This window comes from Xenopus tropicalis, chromosome 8, assembly GCF_000004195.4.
Source record: "Xenopus tropicalis strain Nigerian chromosome 8, UCB_Xtro_10.0, whole genome shotgun sequence".
In the NCBI taxonomy this organism is placed as follows: domain Eukaryota; kingdom Metazoa; phylum Chordata; class Amphibia; order Anura; family Pipidae; genus Xenopus; species Xenopus tropicalis.
The window spans coordinates 31,968,216-31,987,118 of NC_030684.2; the positions used below are offsets into that span (position 1 = coordinate 31,968,216).

The window sequence follows — 18,903 nt, forward strand, 5'->3', positions numbered from 1 at the left end:
AGGGGAGATTTAAGTTCTGATGCCACCTGGGGTAGATGATATTGTCTAGGCAAGAATTTCCTAGGTTTAGGGGTTGTTGCACTCTTACAAGATTCAGCTTACTAAAAAAGCAGCTAGTTCAGTGTACTACATAGAAATGTAGTGGCTGGTGGGACATGTGGGCAAGGGCTGAAAAACTGGCAGGTCAGGTGTGAATAAGTATAGTCCACTGCAGTGCTCTCAGAGATTTGGAACTCAAATCCCTTAATCAAACTTTCACCCAACACTGGCAGACAACACTAACTCACTTCCTTTCACCCCCAGTTCTTCACTGCTCCTGTTGTCAGAAACAAACCCAACCCACATTCCCTGCCAGGTCCTTCACCATTGCCTCCGCCACTCCCACTAGTCTTCCTGCATCCCATTGCTCTAAGCAGAAGCATGGAATGGCGCAGTTTTTCCACAATATGCACCTTAAGTTGCACTCTAAATTTCTACCCAGCTTACCCATAATTCAGGTCCTGCTCTGATGTAATCAAAGGGGATGGGATGTGAAGAGACAAGTTGGCCTGGGTGCAGATCATGTGTTTCACTAGCACTACACTAAACTCTGCACTGACACATTTGCCACTACCAAATGGGTATCATCAGTATGCCTTGTGGCAGAAATGCGCCTGGTTCAATACTACTCCTCATCAGAGCAACCGATTACATTTCATACATGGTCTTCAGATAAATAGTGCCCAAACATGCCAAAAAATGGTTGAATGCAAGCTTAGATTTACCAAACAGCAACTGTTGAACAAATGACCTCTCATGTATGTGAATACCCATGTTTTACACAAGAAAAAAAAAACTACCTAGATTTGTAATCAAACTTATTATTGTTTAGTATAATGCCCAGTAATGGAGGATCTCACCTGTGACTCATAAGGGAGGAATGCAATGTTTATCTCTGTCAGGGTCTTGATCATTTTGGACGTTCGAGATTTGACCAACTCATTAAAAAGAGTGTCTGGGCAGGCTGCAAGAAAAGTACAAGCTTAATACATAAGGCAAAAGCACAGAGGAAGGAGAAGAAACATGGCATGGAAAACATGGAAGGGACGGGGGGTGAAGGACACCGAGCAGCAAAAGAAGCGGTGCACTTACAGTCAGTAAAGAAGACGTGTGCTGCTCTGTATTTAGATGAAGGAGGATCTTTGAAGTCACTGATGAGAGAGTGAACAGACTGCAAGAGAGAGAATGTGAGTGAGAGACAGAGGAGAGCAGAGGGGCTTTGGGTGTTAGACAGCAGTGGCAGAGAGAGGTGAGCAGAGATATTATTAGTAGATATAAGTAGCAGAAAGCCTGGCCGTATAAAAAAGGTCAAAACGGCAGCCTAATGTGATGCTGAGACCATATTCCTTTCCAGTCAGCTCATCTGAACCTAGATTGCAAAATAATAATAATTACACTTATTCAGCACAATACAGCATGTGAAAGACATTCTGAACCTCTGCAACATGGAGACAGCCTAGCTTCACAGGAGTGCGTTCAGCCACTACTGTGAAGTGGTCAGATAAAGGTAATTAGTTTAGTAAGCAAGGTGCCATGTGAGCTTTAGGTTATGCATAAAAGCTGTAAAACATACCTTTTCAGAGGGCGTGATCAGATACACTGCCTCCAAACTGGGAATTGGCTCCCTCCGCTTATTAATGTCTTCAACAACTACAAAGAGGCAAGACTTGGTATCATTACATATGCACAAGAACTAAGCAGATATCCCCTACCAAAAGGAATTTCTAACTTTTGCCACTCCCATTAAATTGAAGCCCCTCCATATTTATGTTGGTCCATATACCTGCCCTCGCTGCTATTACTTACTAGTAATCCCTTCGGTCATGATATCTGTCATCTTGCAGCAGGACGACAACATGCGCATACTTAGCTGATCCACAACAAGCACCTGTGGGGAGAAAATGGCATTCAGAAATACGACCCCAGTTCAGCAACCAATCAGCAGCTATCATTTACTATTCTGCATCAGGTTGAACAATGAAGGCAAACATCTAATTGTTACTGAAGCAGGGTAAACTGTGCTTCTGTTAAAACATAACATCCTCTATGCTGTATCACACCAATGGCACCACAAAGCAGTGGAAGCATATACACTGGTCCACAAACAAACATAGGGGATGTTCTTTTTTCCCATAAAAACAATCAACGCACCAGAGGTCACCCCTTTAGATTAGAGGAACGGAGCTTCCATTTGAAGCAGCGTAGGTGGTTTTTCACGGTGAGGGCAGTGAGGTTATGGAATGCCCTTCCTAGTGATGTGGTAATGGCAGATTCTGTTAATGCCTTTAAGAGGGGCCTGGATGAGTTCTTGATCAATCAGAATATCCAAGGCTATTGTGATACTAATATCTACAGTTAGTACTAGTGGTTGTATTTATAGTTTATGTATGTGAGTATAGATTGGTAGGTGTGGGTTAGGTGTGCTGGGTTTACTTGGATGGGTTGAACTTGATGGACACAGGTCTTTTTTCAACCCTATGTAACTATGTAACTAACTATGTAACTATAGGGGACCCTTGGCAAATATAAACAAAGAAACTTTGAGGCCAGGTTGTGGTTCACTGCATTCTGCATTGGCTGGGGTCTGCCTTCTTCTAAAACTCTGGTCATGGTAATAATACAGGAATTCTTAACCTGTGGATCAGTATCCCTAAATGGGTTTCAATGCTGTTTGGGGTGGGTCACCATGAACCCTTTAAACACAGTAAAAGCATTTCCTGCAATAGAGAAGTTACAACCGCACCACCTGGTCAGTTTTAGTAATTGTACAATCAAAGACATATACTTTCAGAAGAGAACTTTCAGAAGTGGTATGATGTTGCTCTGCTCAGGAAAGAGATCAGAAGCCCCAGATCTTCTTCCTAAGCAAAGGAACATCAGATCACATCTCTGTTTTTCTTCTGACCATATATCTGACCAGCAGGTGGCGTTGTAGTTGCAAAATTCATTAAATAGGCATAATAAAAACTTAAATACTGAAACTGAAAAAATAAATAATACATGTAAATTGCAAAAGTACTTAGAGTGTTAGGTTTACCTATCCTTAAACACTATAATTCTTATAATCCACTAATGACTGGTTCTCTGTAAGTTGCTACTATCTATTCAAGCACACAATGTTATTATGGCTACCCAAAAAGTAAAGCAGTTTTACTGTGTCAATATAATATGACAAGACACATTTAATGGTGTCATTGGCCATATCCCAGACAGTGATGCTTAATTAACACTAAGGGAAAACTAAGCATCCAAGGTTTCCTCTTAGCATGGCACCCAGTTAGAACAATCTCAGACCACTCTAACATACCTTCCACTCTCCTTTCTTCTTCACTTTCCGGATAACATCGTGCATAATCTCTGCAATGAGAAAAAGGCGCACAGTTAATTCCCTTTTAAAATGACCTGTCACACCAAAGTTAGGTATCTTTTGCACTAACATAATAAAACACATTCAAAATACTGATTCTGCTCTGATCAGTTATTGCAGAGGAGATCCAAAAATGAATCCCCATGCTAAATACAGTGAAGCTTCCTCCTATAACAAAAATTGTCATTAAAATGAAAGAAAATAAAACAGTTTTTGGTCATAAAGCTAGTTCACCAACTAAATTTAAATCCCCTGTAACACTGAGTAATTGTCTGTATTACTCATGTTCATATATTGACTTATGATAGGTTATAATTATGCAAAAATGAGATACATTTCTGGTGCCTGAATGGCATCCTGGCAAGTCTGTCCTAACAAGTAACTCATAGCAACCTCTGTATTTAATAGCAGCTCACCCATAGAAATATCAGAGATAAAACAATCCACAGTGTTAATAAAAAAGTTTGTTCCAGTTGCAGTAATCCATAACAAACAATCAGCAGGGTTTCCATCTGGCCAGTACATCACCAGTCTAGCAAGTAAAACACCTGCCAAGAGCGGGGCTGTTATTACAAATTTTCCTAGCAATGTAATACCATTTTGTCTAACCCTGGCCCACCCTGTCTAATTTGCCCCTTGTCTTCTCTGTTCCTTGCAGAATTTGCCCCACTGTCCACCCATTACTCTGCCCCTTGTGCCATCACCCCATCACTTTATTTCACTGCCTTGCACTGACAAATTCTTACCACAGCTCAGCCAGTATGATCCTATTCAGAAGGTGGCAACCCTAATTAGTAGACAGTATTTACTGATCTGCTGTTTGAAAACAAACATTTTAATTGGCCGCTATGAGTTACCAAACACGTAGCAAATATTTGCCTGAAGTTAAATTACCATAACTGTCATAATGATTATACAGAGCTCTCCTCTGCTTACTACCCAATAAGGGTAATATCCGTACAGTTTTTACATATTTATTGTTCACTATTCCCTAAATGATTCTTGCCCCCAGGTAAACTGTTCCATGGTACATCTAGCTCTGAAGTAGTTGCCGTGTCCGAGTACCACTGTCCAGCCCTAGGTCACGTTATCCATCTTATTCAGTTTCAAATAACATTATACTATAATATATGTCTGAAATTATTTACAAACTTAATAGGGATGATGGAAATTATCAAAATATAAGGACAGCTGGGCAGTTCAACTAGGAGCCTGAGGGCCATGCAGTAAGTGTCCCTCCAGGGGGTTTTGTAAGGCCTCCAGTCTGCCCACGGGCTTCACAGACACAGAGCTGTCAACTTTAAAGTAGTGCTCACTGAGGGAAACTGAAAGGTGATGTCACACGCTGGGGCAAGATGGGGGGAGAGAAACCAAAATTGAGTAAATGCCCAAAAAATAGGGGGGGGGGGGTGACAGCTCGGCAGACACCTTTGTATGTTAATATCATTTTATATAATTCAGCCCACTGCACTGGAACTGAACAACTGGTTTCAGTAACTAGGAGATTCCTTTTTAAGGAATTAGTTTCAGTATCTAGTGGATACACAAACTTTCCTCCCACATATAAATCACAGGAAGTTCACATTTCCTGTCTTCACGAGATTTTCCTGGTTTGTTACTTCCTGTATACACCAACATCTGCCAAAAGTTCTCACTCTCTCTCTCTGTCTATCATGCCACAAATAAATGAACATAATAAATGGTGCATATTAATGTTATAAGAGGAGCTTAGTAAAGGCATTTGCGCCACATGACTTGCTTATACTATGCATCACTCAGGGCCCCTATGTGTCCCTCTACTGAAATGTGAACACTAAAAGGCACTAGATCTTGGATACCCCTTACAGATAATCAATAGCAACGAGCATGTGAAGTGTAAAATCTTTACACATGGCTTCAGGAAGGTACTTGAGAATGGACCTATGATATTTATTTTTTTTATTTATTTTGATTTCCATCTTAAAAAAGAAGAGTAAGTAGTTCCACAGCCATGGCATAGAATATCTAAAATAAAGCTGGACAAAATGTATAAAAAAAAACTGGGGCAATGCTTTATGTTCTTAAAATGACTAAACTAAAGGGCCAGAAATGGAAGTAACTGACATGAAAACACTGAACATCAAGAAGTGGTGGATACTAGACCCTAAGGGTAATGGCACACAAGGTCATTTCACATGTTTTGTCGCCCAAGCATTTTCCTGCTCAAGGGCGGTAAAAAAAAATACCTGGAATCCACCCACCATTCATTTTTAACAGGAATCACCTCCTGTGCAATAATGGTAATAGATTGTCACCAAAGCATTTTCCTACTCAATGGGGGTGATAAAACCCCATTCATTTTTACAGGATTCACCTCCATCTACCCAATGAGCTGTAAAAGGCTTTGACTACAAAATATGCAAAATCATCCTGTGTGCCGTTACCCCAAACTTTAGGGTTTTCCATATCTGCTATACATCCAATATGATACAATTGTGGTCACTTGCCTTTCCCACCTCTCCAACTCCCTTTGCATTCTAAAATGAACAGTGGCCATTTTGGCACTAGAACATGACTTGTCTTTCAGTCTAGGAAAATACATTTTTCTCATTGCAGAACAACTGTGAAGGCTATTAAAAGGCACCACAATTATTATAATTTAAATGGAGGCATAATACACAAACAGCTGCTATTACAGTCCCTTGATGTGTTATGTATTCTGATGCAGCAGGACAGATCAATGTTGGACTTCACATCTGTTCCCTTGGCACTGCTGTCCGCTGAAAAGATGTAGTACACCACATACAGTAATTCATTCAGGAAAAAGGAGGCCTAGCCCAGCTAAGCAATGGCCAATGTGCCAGATCTCTGCTGTGTAACATCAGAATATCTCATACAGCAAGTGCTGAATGAAAAGCTGTAGTATACCACATACAGTAATTCATTCAGGAAAAGGGAGGAGGCCTAGCCCAGCTAAGCAATGGCCAATGTGCCAGATTTCTGCTGTGTAACATCAGAATTTACCATACAGCAAGGAGTCACTGAGACCAGACACACTGTGGTGTTTCAGTTTGAAGCAAGGCAGCATTTTATCACAAAAGTGATGACAATATCCCACAGGCTGGCAGGCCCGGATTTGTGGCAAGGCCTTTTAATTTGGGTCTGAAGCACTGGGGAGGTGCGGGAGACCTAATAGTTTTAAAACCCCATGCACAGATCCCTAATGCCCTGCAGGTTGGATTCTTGGCATGTGGATAAATCCCTGTGGCAAAGCATTTCACCTCAAAAAATGGGGTAGATATTCTTAATTTCTGCAGAAGCAAATTACCTTATTTATTTGTATATTTTTGCTTTTCAAGGGTAGTTCACCTTCAACAGTGGTGTAACAGCAGAAGCAGAGCTTCGGGGGGTGCCCGGGGGGGACTGTGATTACCGGACTGCGGGGTCTGCTTCCTCCATTGCAGCGTATGAATCTCTGCTCCACACTGGCTCTTAGGCAGGAGAGCGAGGATTTATATGTGAGCGGGCGGAGGGTTACATGTCAGGGCAGTGGGGCTGGTAAATCTACTCAGTGCTGGGCCCGTCTGATGATTTTTCTACAGGGGGGCCAGCACCTAGTAGTTACACCACTAACCTTTAAGTTAACTTTTAGTATCTTATAGAATGACCAATTCTTAGCAACTTTTCAGTTGGTCTTCATTTTTTATAATTTTTGAATCATTTGCCTTCTTCTTCTGACTCTTTCAAGCATTCAAATGTGGATTACTGACCCTGGCAGTCCATAAACTATTACTCTGTGAGACTACAATTTTACTGTAATTGTAATTTTAGTTATCTTTCTATTCAAACCCTAGCTATTTATTAGGGATGCACCGGTTTGGGATTCGGGCCGAATCCAGGCTTTTTTTGAAGGATTCGGCCGAATCGAATCCAAATCCTAATTAGCATAAATTTGCGTATACTAATTAGCATTTGCAAGGGTTAAATGGTAGCAGGGAAACATTTTCACCACACTCTGCACGCGGCAATTGTTAACCTTCCCATGGTGAGGTTGGGGATTCCGCCGAACCCAAAAAAGTGGGTTCGGTGCATCCCTACTGTTTATATTCTAGTCTCTCATTCAAACAACTGCCTGGTTGCTAGGGCAATTTGTACCCTAGCAACCATATAGCTGCTAAAATTCCAAACCGGAGAGCTGCTAAACAATAGGATAAATAATTCAAAATGAAATGCACAAATAATAAGAAATGAAGACCAGTTGAAATCTCATGCTAAAAATGAATTTAAAGGTGAACAACCCCTTTAAGTAGGACACAACATACTGGATCATCATCATCATCATCATCAATACATCATTTTACAGCACCAGCAAGTTACGCGGTGCTTTACATTAAAATCTAACAAGCGGGGTCTTTCAATAATTAAACAAACAAGGGTTATGGATTAAAAATGGGATTAGAGGGCCCTGCTCACAAGAGTTCACAATCTTTTTTGGGGGAAAATTAACTATTTGCATCTCACTAGGCCCTCTATTCTCCTGCACCCCCTTCAAGTATAAAAGTCCATAGACATAGAGTCACAGGCAGCATAGGGCAGGCAGAGAATGGCACATACAGGCAGGGTAGGGCAGGCAGAGTATGGCACACACAGGCAGCATAGGGCAGGCAGAGTATGGCACACACAGGCAGCGTAGGGCAGGCAGAGTATGGTACACACAGGCAGCATAGGGCAGACAGAGTATGGTACACACAGGCAGCATAGGGCAGGCAGAGTATGGCACACACGGGCAGCATAGGGCAGGCAGATTATGGCAAATACAGGCAGCATAGGGCAGGTAATACATACAGTGACACAATGCTGGCACTGCTAATACAGTCTGTCTGAGGTATGAACAGGTGAATGATGTTGGCGCTGGGATTTAAAACAGGCCTTGGTATTTCAAGTACACTAAGTCTAAAGCAGGTCCCAATAGACAAAATAAAAAATGACCTTCAGGCATTTTCCAGCAATATATAGCTTGGCTATTGCCAATGAGGTGGGCTTCCTGCAGCAATATGTTTGCTAGACAATCCTGCCATCCCTCTCAATCACTTCCTGTCATGTCTGAAGTGGTTGAGAGGGAGGAGATGCCTCCCACTGGTATATTTGCTCACTGGCTGACCTACAAATAGCAGACATGTTAGAAAGTTCCAATCACGTGTACAGCAAATCTTGTGATACCAGAATAATGGCATCCTAAATAAAAATTCATCTGCAATCTTTTCTACAATCACCGCCTTTTCTAGTATCACCTTTGCAAGATAGCAAGTCTTGATGTTAAGGATTTACAATTCAATATTCTGAACAATTGGTCTTACAGTTCATCTGGTATAGGATTATATCTGTATGTGTATGGCCATTTTTAGGCATATGGCACATATGGTGTTTTGTTGGCCACTGCCATCTGGAAGAAAAGTCCCCCTGTGACCGAGTGGTCACAGCTAGCAATCTGAATGGTGCAGAAAAAACGGTAATGGATGAAGCTTGGATCCAACACTATGTTAATATGCCCTGTGCACCACTGGGCTTTGAGCCTGAGACAGAAGAAAAAAAGAAAAGTCTTTGGATATGGAGTGTTCTCCACAAGCTAAAAAAACTGGAGAAAATACCACATGTATCATGAGCCTTACTTACACATTTATCAAAAACTGTTTCATTGTGTAGCATGCATAATCTTGAATATTCTTCCTTCTGCTTGATAAACTAAGCTTGAATTTCCTCAAATTTGTATCTTTTTTTAGAAAGATCAAGTGGTTTAATGTTAATTGTGTTTGATCACAAAAATTATACTTGAATGCCCGCAGTATAGCGATGTGCAGGATGGCCCAAATCCTCCGGACTCGCAGGTTTACTCGTGGGTCAGGCCAATATCCACATAACAGAAGCAGGTTGGAGGCAGGTTTGGGCTGAGCTCTTCTCCCCGCCCATTTTCTCGAATGTCAGTATTCAATACAGTCTCTGTTCATCTGAGTCAGATGATATCTTTAAAAAAACTTGATTATTCTAGTGTTATTCAAGTATATAAATGTGCCCTTGAGCGCGTGGAACCTCTGGCAAACTATTTAGAACAAATATTTTGTGCAGTCCAATAGGATTGAAAGTATCTACTCTGGGCTTGGTCAGGAACAGGAAGTGACACGAACCACACATTTTCATGATAAAAGTGTCCATATTGATCACATTTTATTGCAAGGTTTTCTAGAGAGGTGCTTGGCAAGTGAACTTCTAATCAATAAAAAACATGACTGACATACCAGAGCCGTTACTCATATCCAGTAATTATATTTATTTTTATTATAGTGTGTTTGCTTATTTGCACTTTACAAGCCTCTTTAATCTGTTGTTTACACAGCTGCGTATTCAGTGTCCAACTGTTTTGTTCATTACTTAGGCCTACTAGCCCTCTAGCTTCAAAGAAAAAGTGCATTTAAACATATCATAGATTCTGTAAATAATGCAAGACAAATGCCGACAAAGCTAGTCATATATGCCCAGATTTGGTTGGACAATATCAGCCATAATGCCCGACCATGGCCAGTCAGCCAATAATCCTGTGATCTTGGTTTGACTTCCAGTCTTGAACAGATGTGTGACCACTCAAACAGTACTCACCCAGGGGCCGATCAGTTGGATACAGTGCAGGTCAGCCACCTTAAAGCTAATTTCACACGAGGTGTTACACACTGATGCCAGTAACTTCAATGGTCTCAGTCTGTTACTGCACATTTGGGAACAATTTTGGCCCAAAAATGCTTGCAAACTTTTTTGACCAAAAATCAGCGTATTCTCGATGTTTGCTATTGAAATCAATTGCATAATGCTCTTGCATCTGTATTATTAAACTGGGCAACGTGAGCCAACATATTGCTTTTCAGGTGCCCAGAACTAAGCTGGAATTCTGAGAAATCATATTGCATTGAGGGTAAAAAAATGTTTGATCATGTTGGTTACTGGTCCTTTAATAAAAGGTAAACAGCAGAAAATAGCTGATAAAAAACAGGGCACTACATAATTTAAGGCTGAACCTAAAGTAATTAAGAGTCTAATAAAACAAAAGAGAGTAACAGCATCTCACCCTTATTCGTTCCTTTATAGCGTTGTGCTAATTATATTTAAAGTTGCCACGTTCTCTGACTGTAGTCAGAAGGACTGCCTGTAGAATAACTCTCATTAGTACCAACAGCACTTGCACAGTTGGCTTTTACTGCATTTACACCCAAGGGTGGAGAAATGAACTATAATATTAAAGTCACACTTCTCAGTAAAAAAACTGAACATGTTATGGCCTAGGGGTCATTTACATAGCTAGACAATCTCATGCTTGCCCAGGCATTGGCTGTACTGTGGTGTACTTGGCACCAGATAAAAAACATCATTTGATTGGTCAAACTAAAAAACAAAAAGTCTGGCCAATGGCCCAATTCAGAAAAAATGTGTAGGTTATACCATTGCTCAACCCACACAGAGCAATGAGATTGCAACTGGAAACCAATCTGCTCATTTGGCCTAGGGGCTAAACAATCTGATAACTTATAAATAAGCAGGACAAACCCTTGACATTTCCAGACCAGCTGATGCCCTCATATGGACCAACATTAGGCATAAACAGAATGGATTTTCTCTCTGGAAAGATTGACTGTATAGGATCACCCTTGGGAATTGTCCAAAACTGGCCAAACATCCTCCTTCTGTTTTGAACATCAGTTTGGGAGAACAGTGTTTATGGTAGGTTTACTGGAGAGGATTATCATAGGGTACAATTCATTCATGTACATTATGGTCGTGTGCCCTCTACAGGGGGAGGTGGTGAAGGGGCTGGGGGTGGAATCATACGGCGTATGGGCGAAAAAGGAGTATTCTTCACCAGTGTTAAAATGATGGTAGAGAAAATGTTATGTGTGCCGTGTGCCTTAGACATTGTCAGTAGGATGGGGCATGATCAACCCTGACTGCTGATTGGGGGAAAATGCATAAATTCCAATGTCATGGGCCATATATATCCCAATTTGAAAATAATAATACAAAGAGAACTATGAAGATATTACACATGCTATAAATATCTCTTGGAGGTCCCCATCTGGCTATCTTTCTTCATAAGTGGCTATAAATGCCCAGTAATATAGGTGGCATTGTTTGTGCTGTGGTCTGGAGGAAACATTTGCTGTCACTTCTCTCTTTATGCTCCACCAGTTTGTATTTCCTTTACTGACTCCCCATCTGTCACATTCCAACAACAGATACGCCTTCACATCTCCACTGAGAGCTAAATGTATCCCTTATCATTTTTATTTCCCTTTATTACAAGTATGGTAGCACACAATCGGATTTCTAGACTTGGGCACCATACAGGCTTCCTTCTTGCTTAGCACCATCCAGCCACATAATCAAATATAGCTATGAGAATAGTAATCCCGTCTTCCGTAGAAATTAGCTGTTTTTTCTGGCCTCGTATCCATTCTATACCCACACCACACATCTCCACTGTAAAAAGCATTCCTTCTACTACCTCTATGTCTTGATTCCCCTCAAAATGGATAAGTGCTATATACAAGCATATTAGCAATTATGAAGGGGTGGGGCTAGTATCCAACTGTAGCCAATCAGAGCATCTTAATATTCACAGGAGGAGCAAATTGTACTGGTGGAAAACACCTGATAATTGGCCTATGTGACTGGACCCTAGTGGCAAAAGTGTGATTGTGATGGCAGCCCTGGGTGGTAGACCCTCAGACGATAACTGTTTCAGACAGTACAGTATAGCAGACCATGTGCAGAGAGCCTTTAATTACTGTATATGTGTATGTGGTGGTGTAAGCTGCCATAATGTTTCCCTTAGTACAGTATATGGGTACAGCTTAAAGTGAGCACAGGACAACGGATCGAGAAATTCAATTCATGTGCCGAGGTTGGCCCGGCCCCACCCGACCAGTGGGTATCGGCCCGGTCCGCACATCACTACACAGGACAGGACTATAGGCAGATCCATATATTATATCCCAGAGCACGTCAGGATAAATATAGTATCATTTCCATATATACCACCTCCCAGAACACATGGTAGAATAAATACAGTGCTAGTTTTATGTATTTATTCTGCCCTAGAACACAGGGCAGAATAAACACGGCACCAGTTGTATGTATAATACCCAGGAACACATGGCATGCTAATGCCTGTTCCATTTAAAGTACATTGCATTATAATTTTAGTTGGTCTGGTAACCCCAGAACACTGGGGAAAATGCACTGTCAGTTGTATATATAACTTATAATACCCCCCAACATATAACATCCTAAGACTTCATCACAAGAACTCACAAGAGCATACAATCTAAGCATATACACACCCACACTGGCACACACACTAATTTGCTCGGTGGTCGGTTTTTACATAGCCCAGCTGCTTGTGCTATACGTGCAACGCCCCAGATCCCTGAGGGCCCCTTACTTAGCTACAGCTCAGTCTGCCCCGTTGTTAATGTGACCCTAGATTATAACCCTCTGACACCCTTGTCCTCTTTTTTTCCTTTCTACTCTCTGCTCTGTAAATGTCCAATGCAGTTTTCTGTCTTTTAATTACATATTTTAGTCAATAAATAAATAAAGATAAATACCCATTCTAAGTAGGAGCAAATGACACCAACATACGCATCTGCGTGTACAGTTTCCTAAGGGATGAAGAAGAAATAAAGCACAGGGAGTGACGAGAGGAGTGATTCATTACCGGGTTGTCCTTTGGACACAAGCTGATTAACAGACGGCAATCTGTCACTAACCTGGTGGGGGGAGGAATAAATGAGTTGATTTAGGGCAGGCCATATGGGCCAGAGAGAAAGATATATTGACTAGTGTGATTTGACCCACCATATATTCATTATTGATAAGGCACCAACATATTCCACAGCTATGTTTAATTTTTCAGGGCTGGGCAGTGAGCACTGAAAGCATATGGCATGGTCAATTTTAGTAATTTGTGTAAAATGTACAGATTTTAGTCTTATCAAGCCCCTGCCAAGCTGTCAGAGTGAGTGACCTACAGGAGACACTGTTGCCACTCTCTCTTTATTGCAAAAGGCAATGAGCAGGCTATACAGGGGATCATTCCCTATGGGACATATGCCAATGGTGGAGTAGGGTGCCATTCATTTAGCACATGGGCCTGCTACAGCTTGGCTCCTGGTTGTGCCTGCAAAAAGATGTGCTGGTAAGTGGTGGGCGTGCAGCTTCCCATCAGCCACACTTAAATAGTAGTAAAAAGATGCCAATCACAGTCAGACCCAAATGTGTCCTCCATATGCGGGCCAACAGATTAGAACCTCACAAAGTGTTCAAAAAAACCCAAACATGAGTATGGTGCATTGTGGGAAAAAAAGCATGGCTGCTTTTTTCATGTTTTTTGGACCTTGTCCCATGTAAGACCTGAAACGTTATTGTCAGGACAGTGTCCCATAGCAACAAATATATAGTTTAGGTATAAGATCAGAAAAAGCTAACTGCCGATGGTGGCTATTAGTTACTTTATTGAATTTTAGGGCAATTTAGGCCACACACCCTACCAATCTAATCAGGTTCATTTACAATGAGATACAATCCCATATCCATACAAAACCACACCCACATCCAGGTAAGCCCTTCACCTTTTGAGGTTTGCTAATGACTGTTTGGCCCTTACACTACTCTAATACTGAGTAAGGCTCCTTCTATTGTAATACTGAGTAAGGCTCCTTCTATACCCACTTTTATTTTTTCTCCATTATCTCTCTTATTAATGCTCCATTAAATCGGAAGAATACCCCCTTGTGCAACATGAGAGAAATGAATAGGGCTTGTGCTGAACATACAGCATGCCTAATGTTTTAATTACAATAAATCTATGGTTTTTGTTATTTCTTGAGCGAAACAGGGAAACTGAAACTGCTACATATTTGGGCCTTGAAAATTCCCAGTATACAAACCCCTTCCCTCAACCATTGTTGTGACTGTTTTGTTAGCAAGAATGCATTATGCAGGATGTTTATCTGTGCACTGGGAATCCAATTATCTACCTTGCAAGCCCCACACATGGATGAGCTTCAGTTTAGCTATGTAGATTAAGAAATAACAAAAAACATATTTTATTATTTCAGGTATGGGATCCATTATCCGGAAACCCATTATCCAGAAAGCTCAGAATTACAGAAAGCCTGTCTCCTATATACTTCATTTTAATCAAATAATTCAGAATTTTACTGATTTCCTTTATCTCTGTAGAAATAAAAACAGTACCTTGTAATTCATCCCAACTAAGATATAAATAATCCTTATTGGATGTAAACCACTTCTATTGGGTTTATTTAATGTTTTTTTTATTTTTTAGCAGACTTAAGGTATGGGGATCTAAATTACGGAATGACCCCTTATCTTTAATATTATTTAATACTTCTTCTTCTATTAATTTCTACCCACTCTCACTACATTTCCACATACTCCTCTCATACCCACTCTCACTACAGCTCCACATACTCCTCTCATACCCACTCTCACTACAGCTCCACATACTCTTCTCATACCCACTCTCACTACAGCTCCACATACTCTTCTCATACCCACTCTCACTACAGCTCCACATACTCCTCTCATACCCACTCTCACTACAGCTCCACATACTCTTCTCATACCCACTCTCACTACAGCTCCACATACTCCTCTCATACCCACTCTCACTACAGCTCCACATACTCTTCTCATACCCACTCTCACTACAGCTCCACATACTCTTCTCATACCCACTCTCACTACAGCTCCACATACTCCTCTCATACCCACTCTCACTACAGCTCCACATACTCTTCTCATACCCACTCTCACTACAGCTCCACATACTCCTCTCATACCCACTCTCACTACAGCTCCACATACTCTTCCTATACCCACTCTCACAACAGCTCCACATACTCTTCTCATACCCACCCTCACTACAGCTCCACATACTCCTCTCATACCCACTCTCACTACAGCTCCACATACTCCTCTCATACCCACTCTCACTACAGCTCCACATACTCTTCACATACCCACTCTCACTACAGCTCCACATACTCTTCTCATACCCACTCTCACTACAGCTCCACATACTCCTCTCATACCCACTCTCACAACAGCTCCACATACTCTTCCTATACCCACTCTCACAACAGCTCCACATACTCCTCTCATACCCACTCTCACTACAGCTCCACATACTCCTCTCATACCCACTCTCACTACAGCTCCACATACTCCTCTCATACCCACTCTCACAACAGCTCCACATACTCCTCTCATACCCACCCTCACTACAGCTCCACATACTCCTCTCATACCCACTCTCACTACAGCTCCACATACTCCTCTCATACCCACTCTCACTACAGCTCCACATACTCTTCTCATACCCACTCTCACTACAGCTCCACATACTCCTCTCATACCCACTCTCACTACAGCTCCACATACTCTTCCAATACCCACTCTCACTACGGCTCCACATACTCTTCCTATACCCACTCTCACTACAGCTCCACATACTCTTCTCATACCCACTCTCACTACAGCTCCACATACTCCTCCTAGACCCACTCTCACTACAGCTCCACATACTCCTCTCATACCCACTCTCACTACAGCTCCACATACTCTTCTCATACCCACTCTCACTACAGCTCCACATACTCCTCTCATACCCACTCTCACTACAGCTCCACATACTCTTCCTATACCCACTCTCACTACAGCTCCACATACTCTTCCTATACCCACTCTCACAACAGCTCCACATACTCTTCTCATACCCACCCTCACTACAGCTCCACATACTCCTCTCATACCCACTCTCACTACAGCTCCACATACTCCTCTAATACCCACTCTCACTACAGCTCCACATACTCTTCTCATACCCACTCTCACTACAGCTCCACATACTCCTCTCATACCCACTCTCACAACAGCTCCACATACTCCTCTCATACCCACCCTCACTACAGCTCCACATACTCCTCTCATACCCACTCTTACTACAGCTCCACATACTCCTCTCATACCCACTCTCACTACAGCTCCACATACTCTTCCTATACCCACTCTCACTACAGCTCCACATACTCTTCCTATACCCACTCTCACTACAGCTCCACATACTCTTCTCATACCCACTCTCACTACAGCTCCACATACTCCTTTTATATCCACTCTCACAACAGCTACTTTACTCTTTCTTCAGCCATTCCTATTACAACTCTATTAACTCATCCTCTGGTCACTGTCATTACTAATCTGCAACCCTCTCTTATAACCCACTCTCATAAACATTTTCGTAGCTCCTCTCATAATACACTACATTTCCATTTAAAGAAACAGGTGCCACACAAAAAATCGATGCATAAAATTCAGGATTACACACAAAAATCCAGGAATAGAAAAATACATGCCATATGGACTGTTACCACCTTCATATACTGACTCTTACCCCTGCTGCACAGCACAATGACTATTCTGCATTGCCTCTATTGACTGCACAGTATGGGGATTAGTGGTAAAATACACCAACATATAATTTTGTATATTTGAGAGCATATGGGAGGCTCTGCAGCTGCCTTCTCAACCATGACATAACCAGAGGCTATAATAACTGTCAAAGCAAAATATATGTATCTAAATATAACTGTTTTCCCAAAATCCATACACCCCCCTTTTCCACAAACCAAGGCTTGGAAAGAACACAGTTAATGGGGGTGGATAGAAGACAGGCACTGAGTGGGTTAAGCAGTGGCAGTGGTGTGCGACAGAGGGAGGGCACTAATATCATTATAGCAGTGATCCCCAACCAGTGGCTCATAAGCAACATTTTACTCATCAGCCCCTTGGGTGTTGCTCCCAGTGGCCTTAAAGAAGGTGTATATTATTAAATTCATGATTTGGAAGGAAGTTTTAGAGGCACTGAAACCAAATGTACTGCCAAACAGAGCCTCCTGTAGGCTGCCAGTCCACATAGGGGCTACCAAATAGCCAATCACAGCCCTTATTTGGCACCAACTGAGCATTTTCCATGCTAGTGTTGCTCCCCAACTCTTTTCACATTTGAATGTGGCTCATGGGTTAAAAAGGTTGGGGACCCCTGCAATATAGTGTAGAGTGCTGGGGATGTATTTCTGGGAAAAAACACCCCAGGCAGCGAGGATTCTGGGAGCTGTAGTTCACTGCTGTTGAGGGGAAATACAGTATTTATGAGGGAGATAAATAAGCAGTACAGTAGGGATGTGTCATGGAGCTGGTGTTAGAGATTGCAGGGAGGATGGCTAAGATGGAGGGAGGGATGGGGTGAATGAAGAAAGGCGGGGTTAGGAAGAATGATGGATGTTGCAGTATAGTAAAGGGCAGATTTGGCCCTTTCTAGGGATATATAATATAAGGCTAGGGAAGGGAGTATCTGTATCAGTAATGCGGTACCCCAGGGTGTGTGGAAGGATGGCAGAATGGGGATGTGCCGGAGAAGGACGGGGATAAGGAGAATGGTGCAGGATGCAGATTGGGAGGGGTCTGGAGGTGACACAGACAAGCAATAAAGTACCAACCTTCCTAACAAACATGCACCCCCACAATCACCCACTTACTCTCTCCCACCACAGCCTTCAGCCCGCTTGGTGCCATCCTAATCCGCTAGCGCTGCAGCCCAATGCGATCCTTGGCAGGGAACTGGAGGGGATGCTGCTGTCAGCTGAGCGCAGCACTGACACAGAGAGGACGGACGGGAGGAGGGGAGAGGACAGTTCCAATCAGCTGAGCGCAGGGGGGGATAAGGAGGAAGAGGAGGGGTGAGAGAGGAAGCAGAAGGGGAGACCTGATGTTAGCAGGGGAGGGAAAGAATGGAAAGGGCCAGCAGGGAATACTGCACCAAGGTGTTATGTTGGGAACAACTCCCCTTCATTCCTACAGCATCTCTAGGCTCAGCTCTGACCTATGAGATATGCATATTGCCTTTGTGTAGCACTCCTGCCAGTCAGACACGTAGTCTCTCTCCTACATGTGCCTTTGGCTTCTCTGCTGTGGCTGCCAATATCTCAGGCCCTTTCCCCCTCTTTCCCTAAAAATAATGTTTGTGGATTTAAAAAAGGAGCAGCTTCCCTGAAATATTTTCCTGATCAATGATCAGTGCTCAGGGGTTCAGACTGTGGGGTTCATGCTTTCTTTTGCAGTCCAGCAGTTGGTCAGGCTTTCCTTTATGTATAAGTACAGGCCCAGATTAGCAATCTGCATTCTGGCAAATGCAAGAGGGTTGCTGTAAAATGCTATAGACACAGGGGCATCTTAAAGTTACTATAGGTGGCTTTTTGCCTCCCCTTGTAAATGGCCGCTCCCTGCTGCCTGAGGCAAGATTCTTACCTTGCTTTATGGCAGTAGCTGCCCTTCAGCTTCCAATGGGAAGCTGTTAGGGCCTCTTTGTACTTCAAATGCCAGGGCCTATT

At 42.3% G+C, this 18,903-nt stretch overlaps 1 protein-coding gene across 2 annotated transcripts in view; it reads right to left on the reverse strand.

Annotated features, from left to right (window-relative positions):
• stxbp1 (syntaxin binding protein 1) overlaps window positions 1-18,202 on the reverse strand; it is a 37,487-nt gene extending 19,285 nt beyond the window's left edge. Inside the window, exons 1-6 of one of the 2 annotated variants that reach the window (XM_012968621.3) lie at window positions 18,052-18,202; window positions 3,347-3,396; window positions 1,846-1,927; window positions 1,613-1,689; window positions 1,132-1,210; window positions 900-1,003 (exon numbers count right to left, since the gene is read on the reverse strand). In XM_012968621.3, coding sequence (XP_012824075.1) covers window positions 900-1,003; window positions 1,132-1,210; window positions 1,613-1,689; window positions 1,846-1,927; window positions 3,347-3,396; window positions 18,052-18,088 — 429 coding nt within the window. In that variant the 5' untranslated portion in view covers window positions 18,089-18,202. 2 annotated transcript variants of the gene reach the window in all.
• Between the last annotated feature and the right edge of the window lie 701 nt (window positions 18,203-18,903).